Genomic DNA, 19,097 nt, shown 5'->3' with positions numbered 1-19,097 from the left:
TTTATGAGGACAAATGCCCAGAAGTTAGCTGTTAGGTTATAGGGTATGTGTCTTTTTAACTCTCTGGTTAGGCATTGTCACGTGATTCCCCAAGCACCCATGAAGACTTCTACAGAGGTGTCCATGGACAACTGCTCCCCAACACTGGGCATGATCATGAAAGCCTTTGCAGCTGAGTAATGTTGTGGAGGTTGAACATTTCTCTTAGATACTTATTGGCCAATAGTCTATTTTCCTTTGTTGAAACATGGTTTAATTTTTTTTTTTAATTTGCTTATAGAAATTTAGGGAATCCATGTGGTAGCATGGATGCTAGGCTCTGATGTCCTACTTCAAAATCCAGAAATTTCAGAGAAGGACATTTATTCAATTTTTATTCCCTTAGATAGTGATTTCATTAATTAATGTTTAATTCATGAAGAAAATCTTAACTCTAATTTTTCCCCCCTCAGGTAATTCAAGCCTTAGAGTTGGTAGATAAAGCTTTTGGTATGTTGATGGAAGGCTTAAAACAGCGGAACTTACACAACTGTGTCAATATAATCCTTTTGGCCGACCATGGTACACTTTCTTTTCTTTTTCTTTTATACTTTCCTTTTTAAATCATATTTTATCATTGATTATGTCTTAATCATTTCAAGGAACATGCGAAAAGGATAGTGATATTTTAGAGTTTACTTCCAGACTTAAAACGTCTTGAATGAGTGAGGAACAAATTTTGTGGTAGGCTGTGAGGAATAGAGGACTAAAACTAAAATTTCTAGTTTATTCTAACATTCATTCTGAAAATCCATCCGTATACTTACTTTTCTGTAAAAAGTAAGGGATATGGCTGGGTTATTGTTCAATCAAATATTTTTTGAGTGCCTATTCAATGTCAAATACTTTACTAGATAAGGTGTATTTGGAGGTACATAAAGCAGAAATGGGGTGATTTTCCTTAGGTTAGTCAAGCTTAGCTCCAAAGGCTGCAAAGAAATGAGCCATGGAGGAGAGGAGGAAAAGGATTTTATGTGTACAGAACTTTTGTTCATATTTTATGACATCAAGGTAACGAGAAACAGAGTAATTTATTTAAAAAATTTCTAAAATGTTTTCTTAACACATTGTCCTACTGTTTTAAAATGAAAGTGAACCATTTTAATGTCCATTTTGTTAAAAGAAATTCAAAAAACAAAATAAATTTAAAGTACATACTGCTTATATAAATTTAAATAATGTACTTAAAATATAACTAAATTTCTCCAGAGGATTTTCTTCTTTGAAGTTAGCTGATTTATGTTGAACAAATGATCTGTTCATAATTCTTGTTTATTCTCCTCTTATAAACGTGACCCTTCTCCTCCACTGCCAGGGTTTTCAAGGTCTGCCATTTAGAATGAAATCATAGGGTCAGTTGTGTAGGTGCTCAGTGAAACTTGGTTTGAGATCTGTAACGTAGAATATCTCTGATTTGAAATGGTCAAAGACAACAGATTGTTACCATCTGTTACTATCTATCTATCTATCTATACTCAGTGATATACATACTTTTTTTAAAATTCAGGAATGGATCAGACTTACTGTGACAAAATGGAATATATGACTAATTATTTTCCTCGAATAAACTTCTACATGTATGAAGGGCCTGCCCCTCGTATCAGGGCTCGTAATATACCTCATGACTTTTACAGTTGTAAGTATGAAGATGCCATGTGAAAAAAAAGGTAAAATCAAAAGTGAATGACCATACCTTATGATTCTGAGGATGTAGAGATTGCCAGGCGCCTCTTTTGACTTCTTGGGAAGACCATACAGAAGCAAAGGAGAAATCCCCTTTCTTGTTTGAATATAGTCAGCCTGTAAAGTCTATAATAATATTTAATATTCTCAAATTAAAACATATTCTACTTAATTGTGTTAATATTAATAAAGCATTAATGAAAACAAAATGTTAATAATAATAAAAATATTAGTATATTCTACTTAATTGTTAGGTTAAAATATGTTCTACTTATAGCCATATAAGTAAATATTTATAATAATAATATATAATGAAATACAGTCTACTTACATTAATGGTCCTACTTAAATTAATTAAAACATCAATTAATTAAATTAAAATAGTAATATTAATATGATTTATTATATTTTACTAGATTGTTAGTTTAAAATGTATACTATTTGTAGGTTAAAATATATTATTAAATTCTAAAATAATTCTTTGCTTAAAATAGTTTTTTACTCAATCTTACCAGATCATAGTCATTAATAAATGTATATGTCAAATTCATCTGAGTTGTTCACATTTGTTATGTGATTCTTTTTTTTTTTCTTTTGAAACAGTTAATTCTGAAGAAATTGTTAGGAACCTCAGTGTAAGTATACAGTGTCCTAATACACATATGTAAGGTAATAGAATGTCCTTAAAATCTGGGTTGGAAGAAATCTATATTCTTTATTTCTGAGCCCAAGCCACTTGTCATTTATTTATGAAGCCCTCCGTTGACATTATTTTACGTGCATATTGGTTGCTTTTATCTTAGGTGTTTCCATTTGCAGTTGTCACCCCTCCAGGAGATTAGTCTGGGGGGCTCCTGGTTTTCACTGAGTGGGCTGATGTCCCCTGCAAAAGAGCCATGCCAGGGAGCCTCAGGCTGTACCGCCTGTCACATGTTTTAATTGACTTAATATCGGAAAATAGTGAATCATGAACTCTTACCGTTCTTTTCATATGAGTCAGAAAAATCATCCCTTCACCCTCTAAGTAGGGTGTGCTTGTGCTCTATCTCTCTCTCTCTGTCCAATAAATGAACAAAATCTAAAAAAAAATTTTTGAAATGACCACTAGAGCAGCAATTCTTTAGTCTTAATCACTCCTTTTTTCTCTTACACCTTCTGATACGCTGATCTTGAGTACGCAGGGTAGGCAGTCTCGCCCCACGCTGGTGAAAGGCGGAGAGGCTGTGTGTCCACGCTGATTGGAGGGGCACGTGGGAATTTTCAGCATGTGGACTCTCTAAAACCACGTATTGCTGCTCTTTCCTCATCACCTCACCAGCCCTATAGCTGAAGCCGTGTTGGTGAGGAGGGGCAAATCTCTAACAGTTTTGATGGTGCAGGGAATTTACCACAGGCTTTGGAAACCCATTACCTGGCACTGTAAAAATAGGCTGGGCCTGGAGCCACAGAACCCTGAAGGAATGGACCACCATTTCATGAAGTCGTCCATTATTCCCAGGAAATACTGCATTGGCAGTGCAATATATTTCCTGGTAATGCTGATCCCAGGTCCTGTATTGAGCTTTTATTAGACAAACACAACCAAACATGAACGGGTGGCTCTTTAGCTCAACAATGTTGTGGCTGCATGACAGAAAACAACATTAACTTTGTTCTTAGATAAAATGACCCAAGTTTTCCCAACTTTACAGTCTTCAGCCTAAATCCTCAAATGCAAAGTATAACTCCATTCTTCCTTCAGAAGTTGGCAACATGCCTCTCATTTCCTTGGGATTTACTCTAGCTACACACCAGCTAGGAGAGTGTGACTGCCACGTGACCTGTGGTCCTCAAGGGCACAGTCTAGTCCTGTGTATCTTTGAGGAAGCTGCAATACCCAAGAGCTGCCATTGAGTACTTGCGTGAATGTTACAAAAATATTGGCTTTTGAAGGAAGTAACTAACAATGGGGGCGCCTGGGTGGCTCAGTCAGTTAAGCTTCTGCCTTCCGCTCAGATCACGGTCTTCCGGTCCTGGGATAGAGTCCTGAATTAGGCTCCCTGCTCAGCGGGGATCCTGCTTCTCCCTCTCCCTGACCCCTGCTCATGCTCTCTTTCTCTCTCTCAAATAAATAAATAAAATCTTAAAAAAAAAAACCAAAAACAAAACAGAAGAGGCCTGGTAAAGATACTAAAATAGGCAAGAAAAAAAATGGCCAAAATATGTGTGCAATAAATAATTTCTCTTCCCCTTTTCATCCTATAACTCTCTTGCTCTATTGTCCATTTTCCTTTTTAATTTTTTTTGTTCAATTTTATGGTGTCTCTTTTTCTTCTATAAATTGAGCACAAAATAGTAATGAGTACAGACCTAAAGTATTTGTGAGATGATTGAGACTTAAATAAGAATGAGGAAGTGGAAAAAATTTAATTTCCCCAATTCTTACCTGTATTTTTTTCTCTTGTTTCTCAAAAAGGTCATGAGGGAGAAAAGGTCATGAGTTCTAGTTCTCGTCTCCTCACTTTTTTTTTTGATGTCTATGAGTTGCATTTTTATACAGTTTTTTTTTTAAGATTTTATTTATTTATTTATTTGACAGAATCGCAAGTAGGCAGAGAGGCAGGCAGAGAGAAAGAGGAGGAAGCAGGCTCCCTGCTGAGCAGAGAGCCCCATGCAGGGCTCAATCCCAGGACCCTGGGATCATGACCAGAGCCAAAGGCAGAGGCTTTAACCCACTGAGCCACCCAGGCGCCCCGAGTTGCATTTTTATACAGTTTTAAAATATGCCACCAAGTTACTGCAGTAATTATTAATTATTTAATTATTAAAGAAACATTTCCCTCTAGTTTGTAAGAGATCCATGAGTTTTAAAAATAAAGAACCTGTGCCAGGTATCAGAAACTTTTGACTTTATTTGAGAAGTAAGAAAATGTAGGTTATTTCAAGGGTAAATTGAATCCATTGTAAAAGGATTTTGGAGCAATTAAACTTCGTCTTAAAATTTTAGTGATATTTACTGTGTTATATAGTCTTCATATATAATTTAAATTCAAAAGTTGTAATTGCCACTCGAAATCTCGACATAGCTAGTGTCTGTCAAAAAAGGAGGGGAAGTTTATGGTGAAAAACTTAGAACATCAAACACCAACTCATAATTTAAATCAACAACTTGCAACAATAAAAACAACATAATTGGGGAATGTGACCACAATGATACGAGGTTTCATGTCCTTATTTTATAAGCCAAATTCAAATCCTCTTAATTTTAAAAAATACTTAGTTGTCTTAGAAGATGTTATTGTTGAATTAGCTTGCATATTTTATAACTTACATGAAGAAAGAATTTACCTATTTTTTAGTGCCGGAATCCTGATCAGCATTTCAAACCCTATTTGACTCCTGATTTGCCAAAACGACTCCACTTTGCCAAAAATATTAGAATTGACAAGGTTCATCTTTTGGTGGATCGGCAGTGGCTGGCTGTGAGGTTTGTGCATCTATTCACTTGTCTTGTAATACTTTTAACAACCGTCTTTCAATATAGATTACCTTAATTTTTTTATTATTTATATTAACATATGATGTACTTTTTGCACCAGGGTACAGGTCTGTGAATCGTCAGGCTTACAAAATTCACAGCACTCACCATAGCACATACCCTCCCCAATGTCCATAACCCCACTACCCTCTCCCTACCCCCATCCCCCCCGGCAACCCTCAGTTTGTTTTGTGACATTAAGAGTCTCTTACAGTTTGTCTCCTTCCCAACCCACCTTGCTTCGTTTTCCCCCCCACGAACCCCCACGACCCCCCACCCTGCCTCTCAAGTTCTTCATATCAGAGAGATCATATGATAATTGTCTTTCTCTGGTTGACTTATTTCGTTCAGCATAATACCCTCTAGTTCCATCCACGTTGTTGCAAATGGCAGGATTTCATTCCTTTACCTTAATTTTACCCTGCTATTATGATCCTGTGATTTTTTTCCTGAGTACTGATATTTCCTTGACTTTTTACATGCCACCTAGAACTTCTGCATTTGAAATGCCTGTTCTTAGGGGGCCAATCTTAGCATCCCAATCCTCACAAGACAGACGAGCAAGAGGAAGAAGACTGACACTGTAGACCATTCCAGAACCTGTCAGTACCAGCACATTCCTAACCCCCACTCAGGTCATTTTCAGGTGGTAGACAGGATGTAAAGATGGTATCAGTTGTCCTGAAGGTTGGTAGTAAGTTATTGATTGGGTGGCTCCTTGAAATCATTGTCTGTCATCTTTGTGGTTTTTATGAAGGAGCACCTTTATGGCTCTGAGGCCAAGCTAACCCATTGGTTAACATTTATTTCTTTTTCCTAGTTACCATGCATGTTGGGCATTTGTAAATTATAATTGTGTTTAGAGAAAATAAAAACCATTCTGAATCCCCTCATCCCAAGATAACCAATCCATTCATTGGTTTCACAAAATCACTGATGTTTGTTGTTGTGTGTGCTGGGCCTTGTTTCAGGCATTTGAAGGATAACAGACAGGATTCTTGTCCAATGATGAAGACTGATAATAAGCCAGAAAACAAATACATACACACTTTCTGGTAGTTCAACTAATGTTTCCTATTTCTTTATTTCATTCCAGTGTTGTTGTGGTAGTGGTGGTTTTTCCATGTGCATACGTGGGTTTAAATGGAATCAGGACCATATTGTTTTCTGGCCTTATTTGTGTGCAATGTAATGCTGGAGGATACAGAAGACAGTGGGTATACTGACTCTGAAAGACATGTTTAACAAAGGGGAAACAAGAGAAAGATAAGGCAGTTGGGCTCTAATATGAGTGGGTACAGGATGAGGAACTAGGGTTTTGGCAAAACCTGTTCTATGAGATAACGGAAACCCAAGCAGTACACAGTTAGGCCAGAGAGTGTGCGTGCTTGCATCTGACCACTAGATGGCGGTGGCCTCTCTCCTTGGGATTGGGGTTTCACAGTCCTTTGCGAGGATGAGTGGCTTTATTGCACGGCTCACCATAGCGTTCTCCAGAAGAACTAAAAAGAGTAAGCTTTACTAATATTAAGTATATAAAGCTTTTAGTAATGTAGGCATGTATCACGTGAGCAAATATATATCCAAATTGGGCAAGTGGCTCCAAATATTTACTGTTGAGAGTATGAGATGGAAGAAATAAAGAGGTCACTAGTTACAAATGCAGAAGTGCCCATGCATCCTATAACATGACCGATGGGTTATGGAAGGAGAGTCCAGCCACCAGAATACCTCTGCATACTACACATTAATATCTAGTCTCAAATTATGAGCTCTTTAAATGTGACCGCTAGCAGCGAGATGTTCAAGGCTGAGGATTCAAGACCCACCTCCACACATAGACTGTGAGAACATAAACAAATTAATGTCTCAGGGCTTCATCTTCATCATCTGTAACACCAAATTAGCCTGGTTTTATTAGTCTCTTGATAGTAAAGTAAACTCATGTATATCAAAGGGAAATGTTGACGACAGCCCAAACCCGAGTAACCAGGGAGTCTTGTCTGATCAAGCTCTGGGTTCGCTCTACCTCCAACCCTTAACGCATGAGTGTCAGGCTGCCTGGTCTCTACATTAAAGTATGCTGGAGACATATCTTGAAAGAAGTTGCTGTGGCTGATATCAAAGAGGTTACTCCCTATGTTCTCCTCGAGGATTCTGATGGATTCCTGTCTCACGTTGAGGTCTTTTATCCATTTCGAGTTTATCTTTGTGTACGGTGTAAGAGAATGGTCAAGTTTCATTCTTCTACATATAGCTGTCCAGTTTTCCCAGCACCATTTATTGAAGAGACTGTCTTTTTTCCACTGGATATTTTTTCCTGTTTTGTCAAAGATTATTTGACCATAGAGTTGAGGGTCCATATCTGGGCTCTCTACTCTGTTCCACTGGTCCATGTGTCTGTTTTTATGCCAGTACCATGCTGTCTTGGTGATCACAGCTTTGTAGTAAAGCTTGAAATCAGGTAACGTGATGCCACCAGTTTTATTTTTGTTTTTCAACATTTCCTTAGCAATTCGGGGTCTCTTCTGATTCCATACAAATTTTAGTATTATTTGCTCCAGCTCTTTGAAAAACACTGGTGGAATTTTGATTGGAATGGCATTAAAAGTATAGATTGCTCTGGGCAGTATAGACATTTTAACGATGTTTATTCTTCCCATCCAAGAGCATGGAATGGTCTTCCATCTTTTTGTGTCTTCTTCAATTTCTTTTAGGAGTGTTCTGTAGTTCCTCGAGTACAGATCTTTAACCTCTTTGGTTAGGTTTATTCCGAGGTATCTTATGGTTTTTGGTGCTATAGTAAATGGAATCGATTCTCTAATTTGCCTTTCTGTATTTTCATTGTTAGTGTATAAGAAAGCCACTGATTTCTGGACATTGACTTTGTATCCTGCTACATTACTGAATTGCTGTATGAGTTCTAGTAGTTTGGAGGTGGAGTCTTTCGGGTTTTCCATATAAAGAATCATGTCATCTGCGAAGAGAGAGAGTTTGACTTCTTCCTTGCCAATTTGGATACCTTTTATTTCTCTTTGTTGTCTGATTGCTGTTGCTAGGACTTCTAATACTATGTTGAACAAGAGTGGTGAGAGTGGGCATCCTTGTCGTGTTCCTGATCTCAATGGGAAGGCTGCAAGCTTTTTCCCATTGAGGATGATATTTGCTGTGGGTTTTTCATAGATAGATTTGAAGATGAACTTCTGGGACTTCATCAAGATAAAAAGCTTCTGCACAGCAAAAGAAACAGTCATCAAAACAAAGAGGCAACCCACGGAATGGGAGAAGATATTTGCAAATGACAGTACAGATAAAAGGTTGATATCCAGGATCTATAAAGAACTCCTCAAACTCAACACACACAAAACAGATAATCATATTAAAAAATGGGCAGAAGATATGAACAGACACTTCTCCAATGAAGACATACAAATGGCTACCAGACACATGAAAAAATGTTCATCATCACTAGCCATCAGGGAGATTCAAATCAAAACCACATTGAGATACCACCTTACACCAGTTAGAATGGCCAAAATTAGCAAGACAGGAAACAACGTGTGTTGGAGAGGATGTGGAGAAAGGGGAACCCTCTTACACTGTTGGTGGGAATGCAAACTGGTGCAGCCACTTTGGAGAACAGTGTGGAGATTCCTCAGGAAATTAAAAATAGATCTTCCCTATGACCCTGCAATTGCACTGCTGGGTATTTACCCCAAAGATACAGATGTAGTGAAAAGAAGGGCCATCTGTACCCCAATGTTTATAGCAGCAATGGCCACGGTCGCCAAACTGTGGAAAGAACCAAGATGCCCTTCAACGGATGAATGGATAAGGAAGATGTGGTCCATATACACTATGGAGTATTATGCCTCCATCAGAAAGGACGAATACCCAACTTTTGTAGCAACATGGACAGGACTGGAAGAGATTATGCTGAGTGAAATAAGTCAAACAGAGAAAGTCAAGTATCATATGGTTTCACTTATTGGTGGAGCATAACAAATAATATAGAGGACAAGGGTAGATGGAGAGGAGAAGGGAGTTGAGGGAAATTGGAAGGGGAGGTGAACCATGAGAGACTATGGACTCTGAAAAACAACCTGAGGGTTTTGAAGGGGCGGGGTGGGAGGGTGGGGGAACCAGGTGGTGGGTATTAGGGAGGGCACAGATTGCATGGAGCACTGGGTGTGGTGAAAAAACAATGAATACTGTTACGCTGAAAATAAATAAAAAATAAAAAAAAAAAAGTATGCTGGAGTAGGCTATTTCCTCCCGTCTGCAGGAGGAAATGGACCACTTTACTCTGCTAGAAGGCAACCATCGGCTTGGTAAGCCAGGCTGTATTCACAGAGGTGCCTCTTTCTCAAAATGCTTTGCCCAGAGCAATGGGGCACCCTTTTAAAGCCAGCAGTCGCTCTGGGGCAAGGAAGTATAGAAACAGGTTTACAGGCTGAAGGACTAGATTCCAGCAATTTCAAGTAGTTCTGCATCACTAGCGCCCTGGGAGAATGGAGTCTCTTCCTAAAGGAACTGTCATGACTAAAATCTGTGACTTTTGACAGTTAAGGAAGCAGGTCATTGGTAGATACAGGGTGGCTAGAGGCGAATATGTGGATATGAGCATTTGCTTTTCAGAGAGCTCAGTGTCAGTATGGCTAAGAGGTGTGTGTGTGTGTGTGTGTGTGTGTGTGTGTGTGTGTGTGTGATGTGGGAAGACTCTGAAATTCACGGTCAGGATAACCAATTAGACCAATTAGGAACTTTGTTCAGGCCAGAAGTAACAAGGATTTAGCTGAGCATGGTAGAAGAGGAGAGCAGGGGAAAATGTGAAAGGGACTACGCAGGTGCATGGGACTTGGCAGCTGTCTGAGAGTCAGGAAAGAGGTCTTGCTCATCTCCTACCTGTGTCATTACTCAACTGTGGTGGAGAAACTGGCCTTGATTTCAGCTTTACTAATTAGACATGGAGAAGATAAAAGAGAATTTGTTCCAGAAGATTTCATATGGTACTTGGAAGTTGAGCTTAATCAGGATAGATAAAATCAACTCATCTTTTCCCAATGCTGGCTTCTGTTTTTCCATATGTAAGTTCCAGTCTAATGGTTGGAAAGCATAAACAGGACCAGTTGGAAGAGCAAGCCAATTTCTAGAATTTTCACATGAGAAAGACAGAAAATTGTGTTTTTCAAACACTATTTTTTGCCTTTTACTTCCGAGTAAGTATTGACTTTTATATTGACTAGTTTCCTAATTGAGTTCGGTGAGAAGTTGAAAATACTAAATATTTTTCTGAAAATAAAAGATAAAGGAAGGATCACCTTCAGAAAATTCTACCAATGACTTGGTTTTAAAGACCTCTTTTTCCCTTTTATTAATGAATCCTCTAGCCTCCCACACAGAATTTAAAACTTAATTATCCCCATATAGTTCCAATAATCTGATGGAACCAAATATCACTGCAGTAAGGATAAAAATATTTTTAAACAACTCTTTCCTTCTGTCAGATATTTTGTTGGAATTAACCAAAGTAATGAACTGGCACCTTGGGTAATTGAATTTGAATAGGACTCCTCTTGTTTTTCAGCACTCCAGCTAGTCCTTACCCTCTCCTTTCTTTCCTCTCTTGGGTAGAGATGAATGTAGCCTGCTCAGTGTTGTGATTTATTTTTTAATTTGTGATTTATTTTTATTTAAGTTGAGTAGGAGTCATTTATGACTGTTCTCAAAGTTAATTTTTTAAGACACTTAAGTCCTGCCTACGACATAAAAACAAACAAAAACACTGCGTGTATGTATTTGCCTGAAGAGTGGGAGGTAGGAGTGAGAAAGCAAATGAGAAAAATCTCTTAAGGCCAACTGTTGTGAAGAGGAGGCTTTTTTTTTTTTTTTCCATTAGCGACCTAATTTGAACCCCTATGACATTGTTGCTTTAAAAAAAAATCTAGGTTTATTTGTTGCCATTTTGCTTTCATGTATAAAACCAACTATGTATAAAATTGCTAATACTGCTCAGTTCAAATACTAAAGTATGAGAAGGTGGGCAGAAGACTAATTACATTTGAAAAGTCCTTCAAGTAATAGGGCAACAGCCTATGGAAGAATGGCCCCCAAATTTAAAATAAACTGAATTTATAAGAATATACTAGCTTCTTCTTACCAAGTGTTATAATTAACTTCCCCTCCATATTCTTTATACTTTAATAGGAATCAGTATTTTTTCCCAGTTTCAAACACTTATTTCTAAAGTACTGAAATGCTTGAAGCAGCATATTAGTCAAACGTTCTTAATCACACAGACATTAATTAATGTGTAAAGATACAGGTAAGCTAGAAGACAATTTTTTTATATTTTTAAATTTTTATTGAGGTGTAGCTGACACACAATGTTACATCTCGAATTTTTTTTGTTTTTTAAATCTATGCCTTTGTTTTTATCTTGTCTAAGTGTCAAAGGCTTTTGAATTCTATTTATAGATTCTGGAATTCTCCTTCCTTCTCTCCTACCATTCTCTTTGTTCCTCTGTGGTTATGAATTTGAGCATGAAAAGAACTATGTTTATGCTGTTGACAGAAAAATTTACTTCTATAAAAGCAGAAGTTACGTAAAAATCCATTAAAGCTCAGGTTAGAGTAAGATTTCATATCCATGTATTTATTGCAATGTAACATTATTATTTCTTTAAAGGAGTAAAGCATATTCATCCTGTGGAGGAGGCAATCATGGTTATAACAACGAATTTAAGAGCATGGAGGTAACTTACTGCTTCATTTTTTTTTTTTTAACAAATATTTATTGAGTAGCTACTTTGTGATAGGCAGTCTTCAGGACTCTTGAATACAGCTTTGAACAAAACAGCTAAGGATCCCTGCCCTCATGAAGCTTTCATCTTAACAGAGGAACATAGACTATTGGTGTAATAATGTAGTATATCATTTGGTATGTTAGGGGTAGGTGCCATGGGAAATGAAAGTAAAGCAGAGTTGGCAGGCATTGGGATGTTTCAGGGAACCATGGGAGTGGTGTGCTATTTTACACAAGGTGGAGAGGGTGAGATTCATTATGATGTTTGTACAGAGACTTGAAGAAACTGATAGAATTTACCTTTCAAATATTCAGGGGACAAGTGTCCCAGACTGAGGAAACAGCCAGTGCAAAGGCCTGAAGGTGGCTGTGTGCCTGACATGTTGGGGATGAGAGAGTCATAGGCTATTAGAAGGATGTTCAACTGCGGCTGATTGGAGAGGAAGGAGTGAGGGTTCAACTGGGTGTGTTAAGTTCAAAATATTTGTTAGACATTCAAGTGGAGAAGTTTTATGGGCACCTAAAGAGAGTCTGTCTATTCAGAGATTTAAAAAAATTAAGTTTTAGGTGTGTAAATTAGTTAAAAGATACACAACTAGAGACGGTCTTCAGAAACTGAGTGAATATAGGTAGAAGGGAAGACCAAGTACTGAGCTCTAAGCAATTCTACTTGAAGAAGTTGAAAGAAAAAGAGTCACTAGCAAAGACACTTAGAAGTAAAGTGAATAAAGAAGGAAGAAAACCAGGAGGAGCATAGTGTGTCCTGGAAACCCAGGGAAGAGACTGTTTGAATAAAGTATAACTGTTATTCCCCCATAGGTAAAGCTTTATGACTTTTCACAACTGGCTGTCTTATCTATTTCCATTAATAATAACACACAAACACACACACACACACACACACACACATACACACACACATACACACATCCCTTCCTAATTAAAGAAAATGTTTGGGGCTCTTTCTGAATATACTGCCTTTTAACATTGTCATGATGAGCTATAGATCCTTGTAAACATTTGAAAAGTCTCTGGAGACAGAGAGATGCAGAATACTACTGGTATTTGATATTTGATAATTAAACCATTACTATAAGGAACACTTATGCCTCCTGTTCTTTGCTAATTATCTTGGGAAAAAAGTTATATGACACTGTTACCAAAAAATAATTATTTATGTTTGACACTTTTCTTCTAGTTATTTACAGCCTGAAAGTATTAGATGTGTTATTAATAATATATTTAACATGAATTAATTAAATGTAAATAAAAGTATTTAGGTTTCTTCTTCCTAAAAGTAGAGGGGAGATATATTTGAGAAATCAGTGGGTTAGTATAAGTTGTAAAAAAAAAATTAGCATTTAGAGACTTCAACAGTTTTTGCCACTTATTAACATATTTGAACAATGACATGAAAGGACTGTGGAAAGAATATCTGGTATTATTTGATGAATTTCTAATTTATACCATAGATATGGTAGAACTGTGCTGACCCTGGTTGTCTGTTGTTGCTTGTTTCTCCTCATCTGTTGACATAAGAGGGGCTGTGGAAGCAGGTCCATTTAGCAAAAGTGAATATGATATAGATTATATTTGACTGGGATGGTTGGAATTCCAATCATAGGTGCAAATGATAATAAAAATCATTTTCAAGAAATCCTTACAATAGCCTCAGACACAACTGGGGAGCTAGGATAGAGGGAAAATTGGGTCTTTTCCAACATATGTTTTTGAGTTTAGATGGCATCTAATAACAATAGACTGTTGCCACTTAGGCTATCTTCTTGGCACATGGACCAAGTTTTAAAGAGAAGACTGAAATTGAGCCATTTGAAAATATTGAAATCTATAACCTAATGTGTGGTGAGTATATCTATTTACATTTGACACCAAAATGTGGATATAGTTTTAAAAATATGTGTTTCGTAATTGGTAATAAATTGAATTCCAGAGATGGATGCTTTGCCCTAAGAAGACAAAAAGTAGAAAAGATGAGAATGAATCATCATTCAGAATTATTCAGGCATAAGAGTCAAGTCTTTCTGTTTCTTGGTAATGATAAACATTAACTCTCAGGAGACAAGCTTTTCTGTCAGTTACTATTTGAAAATTTCATAAAACTTAGATAAATGAAATTACATTTCTAACTTCTCAAAGCAGGCAAAGAACCCCTAAAAGCACAAGTGTTTTCTTGTAATTATAGAGAAAAACTTACAGCATAAAAGGATGATAGGAAGTACTTTCTTGGACAGATGCTTCAGATTACACTTAGTATTTAAAAAGAAAAAAAAAACCTTAAAGAATTAGAGTTTTAGGGGATCTCCCCTACTTTTCTGCCTACATGCTTACTTCAGAGCTTTGTACTACTAAATCATTTGTCTTGGCAAGGCAATGGGTAAGTTGTAATTTCACCTTGAGCTTTAGGAATTCTGACTTAAATACACTCACAATTGTCATCCCTAATCTGGCCAAAGGCCTGTGGTGATTGAATATGATTTAGAAACCAAAGAGTATCCATTTGAAAATAATGTGTTGTAGCCTTAACGACTTTGACTCTCGGATCCCAAGCTGAATTTGTGGTCAAGGATGCTGGCCCTTTGTGAGGAGGCTTAGAAGGAACCAGATAGGATTTCAGCTCTAAGAGAGTTCTATTTGGTGGCATTCAGCAAAAACCACTTAAAAGACTATGTTTGTAAAATATCTGTATATTGGGTTGTTGTAGGGAAAAAAGTAGAAAAAGTGATCTAAACATTACACAAAATTTATAAGTTTAATTTTTAAAGCTATCTGTCCTTAAAGAAGTTTCATATAACTAAGTAAATATACTATCAGTAAGGTTGTAAATTAACTTCTTCAAAATTGTTCCTGATAAAAGTATAGCTTTTTATGCTAGAAAACCAGGATATGCTTAAGGAACAAAGTGACCATTTAAACAATGATACTCTTCTCTGGAGGAGCAGAAACAGTTCCTGAAGGTGTGTGTAGCTTTTGTAATAAATGTTCCCATTGTCTAGAAAGAGGAGGTGATAGAAACTATGGAAGGGGGATGGGGTGAGGGAGCTTGTGCGCCTGGGTGGTTCAGTAGGTTAAGCGGGTTTGGCTCAGGTCATGATCTCAGGGTAGTGGGATGGAGCCTCACATTGAACCCTGTGCTCCATGGGGAGTCTGCTTGGGATTTTCTCTCCTCCCCCACCCCTCTCCCCCTCCTTGCCACACCCCCCAAAAGAAATCCCTGAGGGAAGGGACAGTAACCTGAAGGCATATGCAATACAAGACCGCGTTATAGCGGAATTTATTAAAGCAAGTTTTGTTTCCTTCCAAATGCTAGACAGGTGTTGCCTTTTAATTTAAAACTACTTTGAATTTGTTTTTAAAAACAGATCTTCTACACATTCAACCAGCACCAAACAATGGCACCCATGGTAGTTTAAACCATCTTCTGAAGGCACCTTTTTATGAGCCAGTCCATGCAGAGGAAGTGTCAAGGCCTTCTGTTTGTGGCTTTACTACTCCGTTGCCCACAGATACTCTAGACTGTTCGTGCCCCAAGCTACAGAACGTAAGTAATAACTTCACATGTCCATAAGAATGTGAAGGGGCAAGTTGGTCTGTAACCAGGGTTATAATAGGGGTAGCTGACCACCAGGTTTGTGTTCTAGTTCGGATATTTACTAAGTAAGTGTATGTGCTTTCTCTGAAACTTGTCTGGAGATGAGAGATGCACTGTAAGATTCAGTATGTGAATATGCTTTGTAAGCTGGAAAGCACTCTTTGGACATTATTAATTCCCTTGTGGGCTAAATGTCCTTAACCGTTCAAAGCAGTAGAATCTTGAAGCTGTCTTTGGTTTCCTTTGTAAACTTACCCTCTTATAGCTAGGGAGATTCCGGCGCTAGGAGTCCTCCCACCCCGGAAGGCAAGGAGTCTGAACAGGAGCTCAGAATCCAAGGACCAACCCTCCCTGTGAGAACCAGAGCACAGGGATGGGGGCTGGAATTTCAGGATGGAATTGGAGGCCTGTTATTAGGAGTCGATCAAGTTAAAACCAATGTCAAGGTGCATTTGATGCCAGGTTAAAAATGTTGTAGAGTTAAATAAGTACCTGCTGCCTCGGGTAGGAGTTATTCCTTATGGACAGGAGCGAGCAGACACTTGACTTTCTCTAATCCTCAAAATAACATTACGCCACATAGATCAATAAGTATATAAAGAAATGCTGACCAAAAGAGGCTTTAAAGGACAAAAGTCCAACCAAGATTCCCGATAAAAATCAAGTCCACAGCTTGATCAGATCAGAGTAGGGGTGTGGGTTTCTTACCTACAGCTTACCTGGATGGAACCACCATTTAAAATAATAATAATGTTAAACATTAAAATGTGGGTGTTTTCATTTCCATTTTAGGAACAAAGAAGAGTTAGAGAAGCTAGGTAAACTGTCCAAGGTCACAGAAATTTGATCTACCTGACTGCAAACCTCCAAATTCTTCTTTGTAAAGAATGCCCTTTGCTGTTCCAAGTGTGGTCACAGGAACAGCGTCTGCCTCTTGAAAGCTGGTTAGAGATCCAGCAACTCAGGCCCCACTGGGCACAGGATTACAAATCAGAATCTGCATTTTAACAAGCCCCTCAAGTGAGTTGTACTCATATTAAAGCCTGAGAAGCCCAGAGATGTTGTCATTCTAATTTAGTAGTTGATTCTAGCTGTGGTCACAACTTTGCCTCCTTATCAATTGTATCTTTGTTAACTCCCACACAAAGTATCCCAAGCAGTAGTAGGATCTCCATCTCTGAGCAAGTGGCAGAGTTGGAATTTAAACTTAAGTTAGTCTGGCTTCCTTGCTTAGTAGTAAAACATTCGGGTATTACGGCAGAAATAATCCTGATCCCCTTACAACATGTCTTATCACTTTGACTTAACTTTCTCTCTTCCCCATATTGTTTTGCAGGATACTGATCTAGAACATGTGAATCAAATGCTAAATCTCTCTCAAGGTGAAAGTAAGTCAATAGAAAACATGTCAAGTCTTTGGTGTTTAAGCCTAACAAAACACAATATTGCCTTTTCGGGATTCCTTAAGATAAACTCATAGAGGCTTTTGAACATAAAGATTATATTGCCAATATACTGGAAGAAAAAAAAAAACCCACAAAACTAGATCTAAATAACAATCACAAGCCTGGGGTAGTTACAGTGCTCCCAAGAACACAACAAATTCCTTGAAATGGTTGTGCGTGTTCCTTTTCTTAGATGTGAGTAGCCCAAATGGCCCACCTCTACCGTTTCTTGTCTGTGTGACTGCGCCAAATCACTTAACCTCTCTGGGTCTCAGTCTCCTCATCTATAATAATGGCACCCACCTCATGCAGTTGTAAAGACTGAAAAATTACTCCATGGAAATAATTTAGAATAATGCCTGGCCGCAGCAATATTATTATTACCTGTTATCGTTTAAGTATTCTTGTGTTAAACTCACTAGGCCTGTTTCATCATTTATAAAATGGGGATACCTTCTTTATAGAGTTTTTGGGGCAATTAAGTGAGTTAATATATGTGTGCGCTTAGAATAGTGCCTGGCACACAGTAAGAGTTCAGTAAATATCTAGGTTGGCTGATAATCTTTTTATAATCTGTTGAGTATTGCTAAATAGTATGAATACCTTGTAGGTTTTTAAACTATCAATAATTGATGGGTATTTAGAAATAATAGGCAAATAAAAATAAATAAGTACATTAGGACATACTGTTCTTTAAAATTGTGTAATCTTTCCTATGATAATTATTAAGGTAGGTCATCTTTGTTACAAAGTATGTCCTTTTGGTTTTGAGGTTGTATCTCTTCAAATATGTCCTGTGAGCTGTTAGCTCCTTGGCCAGATTACTTTTCTAAACCCTAGTTTTGTAATATATAGAATGGAATATAACACTTGCCTCAGAATTATAAGAATTAAGAGATTAAGTATGAAAAGTAATTATCAGAGTGACTGGCACATAATAAACCACCAGATGATAGTTTTATGCATAGAAATATTTGCTAATTTTACAAACATTTTTATTTTACGTTTTTTTTGTTTTTGTTTTTTTTTTTTTCATTTTAGTAACAGTGACAGAGAAACTAAATTTGCCATTTGGGAGGCCCAAGGTTATGCAGAAGAACAAGGAGCACTGTCTTCTCTATCACAGGGAATATGTCAGTGGATTTGGAAACGCTTTCAAGATGCCCATTTGGAGCTCCTATACAGTACAGAAACCAGTGAGTTCCTGTGTCCATTGAACCCTGAAGGATGGAAAAGATTTGTAGTTCTCTAATATTCTAAGAATTGACTTTTGATTTTCAGTGGAGATCCCAAAGGGTGTTCAACTGCTCTGTGTCTTGTAAAACAAGGTTCCAGGCATTCCTTAAAGGTATTTATAGGTGCTACGTGAACACGTTGTGTTTTGCCCGGAGAAATTAAAAGGTGTTCACAGGCCAGTTGGTAAGGCAGGTAGAAAAGTTTTCCAAGAGAAGCAATAGGAAATATAGAGGCACACTATTTATTTCATCTATCCTACGTACATGGTAGGTGCACCTAGAATGTGAGGCTAACTAGATTATAAAGGGCTTTATATGTATTTGATTGTTTAACAAATACTTTTCTATCTGCTGTGTGTTATGGTGGGCACAAGGAACCTAGTGCGAGGAAGATGTAATCCATCCCTGAAAGATCCAGCACTCTAAGAGGTCAGGCTAGACTTACAGGTATAGATGGGCTCTGTCATAGATCTCTTTAGACTGGGGTTGAGAATCCAACTGTTGAAATTCTCTTCTTTTTCACTGTCTGGCAATCTCTCTTTTGATATGTGACCCTGGGACATTGGGCTACCAAAAGAAAGAAAATAGTCAGATCTCTATTTCATACCATATACAAAATTAAATTGTTGGTGGGTTTATAGATCTAAATGTGAACAGCAAATCCATATTTTCCTTTCTGTATATCTTGATGGCCTTGGGATAGAGAAGGACACAAGAACAACAACAGCAACAACAAAAATACAGAGGAAATTGACTAATTTGG

The 19,097-nt window shown here is 37.5% G+C and overlaps 1 protein-coding gene across 1 annotated transcript in view; it reads left to right on the top strand.

Annotated features, from left to right (window-relative positions):
- Positions 1–19,097, top strand: part of ENPP3 (ectonucleotide pyrophosphatase/phosphodiesterase 3) — a 73,119-nt gene that overhangs the window by 37,332 nt on the left and 16,690 nt on the right. The window contains exons 12-20 of the mRNA XM_080805496.1: positions 453–561; positions 1,547–1,675; positions 2,326–2,357; positions 5,061–5,188; positions 11,928–11,994; positions 13,820–13,907; positions 15,425–15,603; positions 16,991–17,042; positions 18,141–18,295. Coding sequence (XP_080661622.1) covers positions 453–561; positions 1,547–1,675; positions 2,326–2,357; positions 5,061–5,188; positions 11,928–11,994; positions 13,820–13,907; positions 15,425–15,603; positions 16,991–17,042; positions 18,141–18,295 — 939 coding nt within the window. The remainder of the gene's footprint in view (positions 1–452; positions 562–1,546; positions 1,676–2,325; positions 2,358–5,060; positions 5,189–11,927; positions 11,995–13,819; positions 13,908–15,424; positions 15,604–16,990; positions 17,043–18,140; positions 18,296–19,097) is intronic.

Source organism: Martes martes (genome assembly GCF_963455335.1).
Source record: "Martes martes genome assembly, chromosome: 6".
NCBI classification, from domain to species: Eukaryota; Metazoa; Chordata; class Mammalia; order Carnivora; family Mustelidae; genus Martes; species Martes martes.
Note: the sequence above shows the minus strand (reverse complement) of the source record. Positions and strands in the feature narration are given on the sequence as shown.